Genomic DNA, 10,577 nt, shown 5'->3' with positions numbered 1-10,577 from the left:
GTTTTCGCACTCAACAGTAAACAGCATACAGTATAAGTGTATAGACATTTAGAGGGTAACATTTCTAAAATGACTATTCAACCTTTAAAATTAAAAAATAAAAAACAAAATAAACATTGTTGTCAAATATTAGAGGCAGAAATTGTGAAAATAGACGATCTGGTTGAGCATGTAGATCTGCAAGAGCCATATTAAACAAAATGTAATGCCTCAAGTCATACAACTCAAAATTATATATTATAGTTATATATTAACTATATTTATATAAATATATACTAGAAAAAAGCCCCCTGCGGGGGCCTGGCCCCTTTCCTATGCGAAAGTCCCCTGTACCCAGAGATGGATACAGTCCAGTGGGCAGCTAAGCAATACAAATTTAGGATAGCTCAACATTAAAGCCATACTGTGTAAGATGCCCAACTAGTGGTCATTAGCCCTATAGCAAACCGCGGTCGCGTCCGCGTCTTTCGGACGTTTTTCGTACCTTCAGACCCCCGCATCTGCCTCCACCTCGCTGAGATCTATCTTTTAAGGGGTCCCTTGTTCCTGTGCGTTCAGTAATTCCAGAGATACGGACTCCTTCACCCTGCCTGGTAGGCGAAATTACCTAGAGAAGGGATGGTACAAACGGGCGACAACAAATATGGCTGCCATAGCGACCCCACTTCAAGATGCGCTGTGATTGGCCGGCAGTTGTATAACCCTCGCTGTGATTGGCCGGTAGTGTGATGACGCAATTTTGGCGCGAGATCCGGTCCACGGCAAGGATCTCAGTTTACATACAGAGAAGGCTTTACAGGCTGAAATTCACGGCGCGGATCTTCTAAAACTTTTGTGATTTAATAGTTAGGAGAATTTTAAGATTTGTTTTATAAAAAAAGTTACATAGTACAACTTTAAATATGCAGTTTTTTCCAAAATGCTAAATAGTGTAAATGGCAATCAATCCATCCATCCATCCATCCATCCACATCCATCCATCCATCCACATCCATCCACATCCATCCATCCACATCCATCCATCCATCCATCCATCCATCCACATCCATCCATCCATCCACATCCATCCATCCATCCATCCACATCCATCCACATCCATCCATCCACATCCATCCATCCATCCATCCACATCCATCCATCCATCCATCCACATCCATCCATCCATACATCCATACATCCATACATCCATCCACATCCATCCATCCACATCCATCCATCCATCCACATCCATCCATCCATCCATCCATCCATCCATCCACATCCATCCATCCATCCACATCCATCCACATCCATCCATCCATCCACATCCATCTATCTATCCATCCATCCATCCATCCATCCATCCAAATCCATCCATCCATCCATCCATCCACATCCATCCATCCACATCCATCCATCCATCCATCCATCCACATCCATCCATCCATCCATCCACATCCATCCATCCACATCCATCCATCCACATCCATCCATCCATCCATCCATCCACATCCATCCATCCATCCATCCACATCCATCCATCCATATCTATCCATCCATCCACATCCATCCATCCACATCCATCCATCCATCCATCCATCCATCCACATCCATCCATCCATCCATCCACATCCATCCATCCATCCATCCATCCATCCATCCATCCACATCCATCCATCCATCCATCCATCCATCCATCCACATCCATCCATCCATCCACATCCATCCATCCATCCACATCCATCCATCCATCCATCCATCCATCCATCCATTCATACTCTACTGTACCTTACTGTAATCTACTTTACCTTACTGTACTGTACTTTTCTGTACTGTACTGTACCTTGCTGTACTGTACTGTACTTTACCTTACTGTACTTTACTGTACCCCCCCCCCCCTCTCTCTCTCTCTCTCTCTCTCTCTCTCTCTCTCTCTCTCTCTCTCTCTCTGTGTGTGTGTGTGTGTGCATCTGACCCCCCCCCCCCTTCCCTCTTGTAACCTGAGACGTTGGTGATGATAATGACACTCCACTCCCAACTAAGGATTGCGCAATATATGCCGCCTACAGGCCAAAATGTGGGGAAAAATTGTAAACATTTTGGGATTATGAGAAGTAGAGACACATCTGAATGTGATAAAGTTGATGTTGGGCAAGGTACATGCGTTATTGATTTTTGTATTATGTTTTTTAGACAAACTGCTGAACGTGGAGTTACAGATGGAAACACACACACACACACACACACACACACACACACACACACACACACACACACACACACACACAAACACACTATTTTTTGGTGCAGTTCTGATTATGTAGTGGGATTTTATTATATTTATATTATATGAAACATTTGGGGTAGAGGTTCTGCTCTGGACACACACACACACACACACACACACACACACACACACACACACACACACACACACACACACACACACACACACACACACACACACACACGAAAATCCAGGGAGTGCGTTTGCACAGCCAGGGTGCAAAACGTCTCGGCCATGCCTTTCGGCCTGGTGGAGACAATCAGGAGTCTCCTGCTAAAAATCTATCTAGCCTGACTGGCCTTGCTGGAAATAGTATTTTACATCACTTTCTCAATGACTATGATCCATTCCCTTATTTTTTATTATTTTCCTCTACACATAAGGATAGACTTGAGACATATCACTAATTCAGGGAAATTATATAGGCTTCTAGAAATTATGTATTTATTTTACATTTCTTGTATGTGACATAAAATATGTATAATAAATTATGATTATTATAATTATTATTATAATATCATTAAGACAACATGCATCCATTAATGCATCCATCCATTCATTATAAAGAAAACTCCCTTCCTGGATGAAGCCAAAGCAGAACTTAGAACAATAGAAAAAAAAGGAAAAGAAAAAAAGCAGTCACACAGTGACAGAATCATAGGACAGAAGAATGCATTGGAGAGCATTCTGTGCGAGCTGCGTTGCTGTGGTTACAGACAGAACAGATCTAAAGATCTACAACGCTGCGCAATTCGACGCGTTGTGAGCTTGTAGATCTGTTCTTTTTTTGCACGCGACACGCCCGGTGCATTCTAGGTTGCTTATCCGAGAGGAGGCGCCAAGATTCGCTCGCGCTGCTCTGCTGTCTCTAGTCATTGTCAACAGAGTTGTGATGTTGCGTTGCGCTGCTGGATGCAATAAACACAGCAATAAACCGGATTCAGAGAAGATAGAAGAAAGGAGAACAGAAGCGGACATCTTAAGGTGAGTTTTGACACACAGAAATACTATTAATATAGCCCTGAAACATGACGGTCAGTCAGTGCAGAACCCCTTTTTTCGCTAGCATAAAGCGCTAGCGCGATGCTAACGGGAGTTCGTAAAAGGGGCTACAATGCTGGAATTGTCTTGAGTTTATTTATACAATAGGTCTACTTTGAATTACGTGTGTGTGTGTGTGTGTGTGTGTGTGTGTGTGTGTGTGTGTGTGTGTGTGTGTGTGTGTGTGTGTGTGTGTGTGTGTGTGTGTGTGTGTGTGTGTGTGTGTGTGTGTGTGTGTGTGTGTGAGAGAGAGTGTGTGTGAGAGTGAGAGAGAGTGAGAGATACTGCATTTCATCGTGTGGCTTTGATAGCTTGCTCATAATAATAATACACCCATTCTGTTGTGTTTGTTTAGGTCAGGGGTCTTCAACAGGGGGTCCGCGACCCCTAGGGGGTCCGCGACCCCTAGGGGGTCCGCGGAGGTACTGCAGGGCCAGGGGGTCCGCAAAATTATTGCTTAAAAAAAAAAAAAAAAAAAAAAGATTTTTTTTTTTTTTTTTTTTTTTTACAATAAATCATGACTATCCATTTTGAATAGCTTGAATACATGACTACTATGCATTTGACAGATTGTTGATATTATTGACATTGGTTCTCAGTATGTTTAGAAATGGTAGTGGTACGGCCCACCCTGCTCGCTGTAACTTGTACATGTTTAAAATAAAATAAAAAATATGGCTCCCTGCTCCATCTCCCCATCAGTTTGGGGGTCCCCGGCCTGAAAACGTTGAAGACCCCTGGTTTAGGTAATACATTATTTGTTTTGTGTTCTTAACTAGGCTATTTAACTGTGTAAAATGACTTGAGTTTCCATAATAAGCCATTTTGTCATGTGTCTGTTTCAGCTAAGTGCCAAGTTTGTCATCCATAAAGTGTCAGTCACGATAGTTTACTTATTTCTAAAAATTCTATTTCATTTCTGATCCACATAGGGTGTGGTGGTGTGGGTTGCATACAAAATATTCCCTCTTTGTCAAGGAGCAAGCGGTGAAATTTTTGGGACAGCTGTCCTGAAAACCACAGGATTTGCTGAAAAACATCAGCTTTCACCCCAACGCAACTGAAACTGAGAGGTATGTTTGGTGAAAAAGTCAGCATTATGATGTTGTCTCGGCTGCACAATATTTCAACCAGAAATACACATTTGCTGCCGAGCCAAACAAACAAAGCTATGACAAAACCGAACGGCAAACGGGTCACAGTGTCACCTTAAAAAAAATAACTACAGCCATGCATAGAAGCCTGTTATTAGTTTGATTAATAATCAGCAGCCGCATAACAGCGTTCTCTCAAGGGCCACGGCATGTAAACACGGTGGTGATTCGGCTCGGAACGAGTCAACGACCATTGAAAATACTAATATGATAAACACCAAATACGAAGAAAGTAACTACCCTAAAATCTAAAGAACTGTCTGACTTGTGACTTGAAGTTGTGAGAGAGAACCAGATAACAGACACCACAGTGAGTGTAACTGCAGGTGGTCTGCTGACGAAGTGTCTGCTCTCTGGCTGCAAGTACAGCGAAACCACGGCCCACTGATACAAATCTATATAAAACAAACATTAATATTAATTAGATATGCCTACATCACGCCACACAAGTAGAATGGAGTGAGCACATATGCAATGAGTGGCTTTCTTTTCTACACAGAAACTGGAAGTACACAGAAATAGTTACAGAAACAGCAGAAAGCTTTGAATCCACAAGCCTATGGGCAAACCATATCATTGCTCCCTTTGCCATGTTTCTATTGTATTATACTTTGGAATGAAGTGAGTGGACGGATGGATGGATGGATGGATGGATGAGGGGTTTCTGTTGCTATTCTTACAGAACGCCTTTGTTGTTTAGAGCAGTGGTTCTCAACCTGTGGGTCGGGACCACCATAATTATTTTGGGGGGGTCCCCAGATGATTAAATTAATGTATATTTCTAATGTGACAATTTAAGGACTTTTTAATACCTCTGAAATGACAAATTAAACATTGGTCAAATTGTAAAATATAAGAGGCTGAAATTTTGAAAATAGCCGATCTACATGCTCACATCGCCTCGAGCGTTGAGAGCATATAGATCTGCTATTTTCACATACAAAATGTAATTCCTCAACTCTTAGTGCTTGTCAGGATGAGGGGTCCCCAGGTAAATTATATGATTATTTGGGGGTCGCGGCCTGAAAAGTTTGGGAACCACTGGTTTAGAGGGCTCCTTTGATAAAACAATCACGTTGCTCTGTGTGCACGCACGCACGCACGCACGCACGCACGCACGCACGCACACACACACACACACACACACACACACACACACACACACACACACACACACACACACACACACACACACACACACACAGTATATGTTGTAGCTTGAAATGAAAGCGCTGATTCTCTCTGCTTAGGAACTTTAAGACCCAGGACGGGGCCCTTATCGATGGAGGCAGGAGTCAGAGATGGTTGGAGGAGGAGGTTCCACCCAAGAAACCACAGGTGAGAAGAATGGAACAGAAACTTTACTTGTGAACACTTGGCTTTCGCTTCACATTGGTAGAATAAGTGAAATAAAAATAGACAATAAAACGCAACATGACCATGGACAAAAACATTGCTAACCATCCAGTATATATTCTAGCCCATAAATACTATACAGAACGTCAAAATCACCCCCAGTGTGAAGTGCGTTAATTTCATTAAGCGTCCCGCGAACCTTGGCCAATTTGACCTTGGCCATACAAACAGACACCAATTGACCAATGACAGTCCGGACAGACACAGGACAAACAGACAAAGCCATGTGTACTAAAGCGTATTTAAAACCCCTGCCAGATGGAAGACAGGCCTCTGCTGCCCAGCATGGATGGAGGAGAGAGTGGACGCTGCAGCAAGGCAAGGCTGCTGACCTCTTCCTCACCCGACCTCAGGCCGACCTGGACTCAGATTGTCTGGGTGTCAATGTCAAAGGACCAGGTATGGCTTATTGTTTTGACTGCTTCTTTTGTGTGTGTGTGTGTGTGTGTGTGTGTGAGTGTGAGTGAGTGTGAGACTGTGTGAGTGTGAGATTCATATTTTATTGGATTTTTGAACAACACAACATAACCAAATACCTACACAAGAGTCCAAAACAAAAACAGCTAAAAATAAAAAGGGAAGGAGGATTTCTATGCTATGCTATCCATACAAATAGAAACACTTGTCATTACAATCCATTAACATGGAGAAGAAATCTTTCCCACATCAGGTGGAACTGGTCTATTCTGCCCCCTTTTTTATTTCTTCTTCACTGTTGTTCTTCTCTCGGTCTAATACGGCCATTTACAAAAGAATACACATTCAGTAAGGATATTGTCAGCACTTTGGATGTTGGTTGGTTTTAATACAGTTGGCTCAATCGCCATGAACTTGAATTTGTTTTTGGATAGTTCATTTTATTGTAAATTTGGGTGTCCGACACACTGACTAAAGCAAGGGGTAAACTACATGCCTCTCAGCACTCCCACCTTGCTGGTTGGGGCACCAGTTCAGAGAGGAGTAGAATCATGAGGGATAGCATCCGTTATGCACACCTCACTGACAGGTGAAAATAAACGATCAGTGACTCCATGTGCATCGGAGGATGCATGTAGTTGTATACGTGCTCCGCAAGACCAACAGTAGGGGTTAGAAGCAACAGGGAGTGTGTAGTGCATACATGGAAAACCAGCGACACATTTTAAATTAAATCAAAGTGTTACAGCTCAAAATGTGTTGCAGCACGACGCGTTTTGAGCTTGTAGATCGGCTATTTTTGCTTCTTTTGTATGAGATACTAGAATGACAAAGTAGGACGTAGCAATATGCAATGTGGCCCTCTGGAGTGACAGTGGAAATATAGTGGCCCTCTCAATCATCAAAGTTGCCCACCCCTGGTGTAGTGCATAGTTCAAAGGGAACTGGGAGAATGACTCCCAATTCGTCAATTGGGGAGAACAGAATAGTTTACATTTTGAAGGTTTGGAAATAAATAGAAAATGTACTGTAAAGCTGGTTGCACACTGCTGCGTTTTTTCTTTGCGAAATACTTTTTTTCAGGGCAAAGACAGAGAGAGAGAGCAAGGGACCCTGTGGTCGAAAAATAAATACGAATTGGGCGGGAGTGTGCAATCGTGATTAACATAACGTGAGGTTGATTTCTTTATTTAAGTGCTCTGAAATTCGCTCCTATATTCGGCAGAAAAAACACAGCAGTGTGTAACGACCTTAACTCCTCCAGATGAACCCCGGCTGAACCATGTATCCCTCTGTTATCCTCTCCCCCAGACAGCATCATCCCGCTGATGCTGGCGTCTCTGCGTACCTGAGGAAGCTCAGAGTGCGGCCTGCACGGCGAGGAGGAGAGCGGAGGCGACGAGCCGGGCCCCAGCATCATCTCGGACCTCATCACCCAGAGTGCCACGCTGGCGGTGCAGACCGACCACACGGGAGAGCGCAGATGCCGCCAAGAGGCTGCTGGACCACATGGGCAGAACCCCGCTGCACGTCGCCGTGTCCGCCGACGCATGCAGGGAGTCTTCCAGGTGAGAGAATAGCATAGGAATTCCATGTTGAACTAACATCGTGATTACAGTTTTATTATGCAAAACCGCTTATGCTTACTAGATCAGGGGTCTTCAACGTTTTCAGGCCAAGGGCCCCTTAGTTGAGGGAGAGATGAAGCAGGGACCCCCCCAAACCTTTTCATAGATTCCATATAGTTTCATAATTTGACAGCACAATCATCAGTGTATTTTGGATTCATGTAAAACGTTTTTTTTTTTTAGATATTTAACCACTTGAGCCTGCTATTGTAGATATGCTATTTTTGCTTCTTTTGAATTGGAATCGTGAAATGTAACACTTTGATTTAGTTTAAAATGTGTTTAGTTATACTCATGTTAACTTAACGAAGTTAAATACAAATATGTTGGACATTAAAAAAAACTACACTTTTTCATGGGCAGATGTGACTTATAGACCTACAAACGCTTGCACTTTTTCAGACCTGTAATTAATTTGCTCTGTGATCTCTTCCTTTGGGTACATTGGGCACACTGTGCGTGTACTGCTACCTGTGAATTGCAAACTAGTTTATTATTTAGTGTACACTTTGTATTTTTGGAGTTTTTAGGTATCTGTTTGTGTATCATGGATGTTCTATTTTTGTTGTGATGTCTTGTAAGTTGTATGTAAGCAAGGATTGTGTAATTTTTTATTTCTGCCTCTTGGCCAGGTCACACTCGAAAAAGAGATCATGTCTCAATGTGTTTTTATCTGGTTAAATAAAATAAAAAATAAAATAAAAATAGGTGCTGGTGTAAATAGTAACAAAGAAATTGACAGCTTATTGTGTCTAAAATTACATATTTAGCCACTTGTACGCACTAAAATCGATAAAACAATAGAGGTAAATGAAAACATTTTAATACTCATCTTTTCTTTCCTCTAATTATATATTTTTTTGTTGGTGGGGATTGTTGTTTGTTTTCTTTCAGACTGATTCCAGTGGTAGCTGCAGGAGAAGACCATTAATGCAGAAGATCTTACAAGAGGAAGACGGCTATGGGGAGATTCATTTCAGAAAAAAGGACATCTAAAGAAAGGACAATAGACAAAAGATGTAGAGGCGCTGCAGATATCTCACCCTGGACAATGGCAATGGTTGCGTTATCACCGCAAAGTTCAATGAACTACAGAGAGAATGCAGACTGCAGCAGGCCTGGGCCAGAACTATCCACCCACAAACACAACTGGGCCGCAACTATCCACACACAAACTCATGTATGTGACTTAGCGCTCATAGCTACTTCTATGAATGCAAAATGCTACAGATCCATGGGAAAAAAAGGGAGAGTCCTCATTTACTTGCTGTGGAAGTAACTCCCGATGGAATAATCATTGGTCATAACTGCTCATGTACTGCTGGGTAGTAACTTAAAGGAGTAGTTTAAAGATAAAACGACAAATGTATGTGAAGATGCTGCTCCATAAAGCTTTAACCCATTCAGGCCGGGTACACATTTTAGTGTATGGGAGGGGCTTACAGTACATGTACAGTATGTTGCAACATATTTGTTTTTGTAGGCTAATTTCTGATTTAGGAGGTTAGGCCTAAATGGGTTAAACCAAATTAGGTATGAAATTTGACGAGCACAACTGTTCTCACAGATCTTGAAGTTTATGTATTTATTTGTTATTTATTTATGAATGTTGTTTTTGAGGTTCTTTGTAAGCTGTGTTAAATAAATGTATGTATGTATGAAATTGATATATGATTTTGCTCACTTTTATATACTGTTTTTATATGGCATGTGCTGTGAGAACCTGGCTGAAATTCACCATGACCATGCATCCTTTCCAGGCAAAGTTAATGTACCTACCAGCTTAAACCAGCCTAGACCAGCTACCAGCTAATAATACCAGTTTAAACCATCTACCAGCATAGACCAGCTAAACCTGAACCATCTTAGACCAGCTAATACTACCAGCTTTAACCAGCTTTGACCAGCTAAACCTAAACCAGCTTTGACCAGCTAATAATACCAGCTTAAACCAGCTACCAGCTAAACCAAAACCAGCTAATAACACCAGCTTAAACCAGCATAGACCAGCTAAACCTACCAGCATAAAGCTGGTCAAAAAGCAAGATGGCGGTGAAAACCTACCCTTAAGCTGGTCCAGCTAAGACCAGCAAAAAGTAGCTGGTTTTAGCTGGACCAGCTTAAGCTGGTCTTAGCTGGTTTTTTCAGCAGGGAAGTGAAAGTGTAATTAGGTAAAATGGAATACAATTATTCTGTTCATTCTTTTGTTCATTGTTTTAAAATAAAAAATGCCGGTCGTCACATCATTCTCGTTCAGAGCCGTGACCGATAATCAGTCCAGTTCAGTCAGTCAGTCAGTCAGTCAAGCACAAGCAGTCAAAAACCCACCTCTTTCCTCTCTGCCTGACTGTTTCGGTCAGATGACAGACTCCCTGCAGTGCCTTGCACCCTAAAATAATTTCCACATCTGGTGCACGCACGCATATCAATCAAAAACATTCACACCATCGCCGCACGCTCTATCATTATAAAACGGCCAACATCACTCAAAAGCGCAAATTAACATTTCACCGTTCAGAGAATGAACGATTATCCCTTACCATTAGCATTACGTTCACACTTCATGAATTAACATGACACTGGCTCGATGGTCCATTGTATGAGATGAGATGTGTTACTATAGGCTGCTTGTAGGATAGATTAATGCCATAGTGT

General features: G+C 42.1%; 1 protein-coding gene across 2 annotated transcripts; it reads left to right on the top strand.

Moving 5' to 3' along the window:
• The first annotated feature begins 2,851 nt into the window (after window positions 1-2,851).
• On the top strand, window positions 2,852-9,589 carry LOC308304441 (neurogenic locus notch homolog protein 2-like). 2 transcript variants are annotated; one of them, XM_080749040.1, is made up of 5 exons: window positions 2,852-3,250; window positions 4,010-4,380; window positions 5,712-6,276; window positions 7,606-7,862; window positions 8,817-9,589. In XM_080749040.1, the coding sequence occupies exons 3-4, from the start codon at window positions 6,063-6,065 to the stop codon at window positions 7,644-7,646; spliced, it is 255 nt and encodes an 84-aa protein (XP_080605166.1). In that variant the 5' UTR covers window positions 2,852-3,250; window positions 4,010-4,380; window positions 5,712-6,062; the 3' UTR covers window positions 7,647-7,862; window positions 8,817-9,589. The 2 variants fall into 2 exon arrangements, 1 of the variants encoding a protein (XP_080605166.1); XR_013963063.1 differs by lacking the exons at window positions 2,852-3,250; window positions 7,606-7,862; window positions 8,817-9,589 and having other exon boundaries at window positions 3,909-4,380; window positions 5,712-5,799; window positions 6,136-6,300.
• Window positions 9,590-10,577: the final 988 nt, after the last annotated feature.

The sequence above is a fragment of the Nannobrachium achirus genome, assembly GCF_963921795.1.
Source record: "Nannobrachium achirus genome assembly, chromosome: 19".
Taxonomy (NCBI): domain Eukaryota; kingdom Metazoa; phylum Chordata; class Actinopteri; order Myctophiformes; family Myctophidae; genus Nannobrachium; species Nannobrachium achirus.
This window is presented reverse-complemented; position numbering and strand designations above follow the sequence as displayed.

Coding starts and splice junctions, on each gene's coding strand:
- LOC308304441 (XM_080749040.1), top strand. CDS start 6,063: ATGACAGTCCGGACAGACACAGGACAAACAGACAAAGCCATGTGTACT. Junction 6,277..7,605: donor TGTCAATGTCAAAGGACCAG/GTATGGCTTATT, acceptor CCTCTCCCCCAG/ACAGCATCATCCCGCTGATG.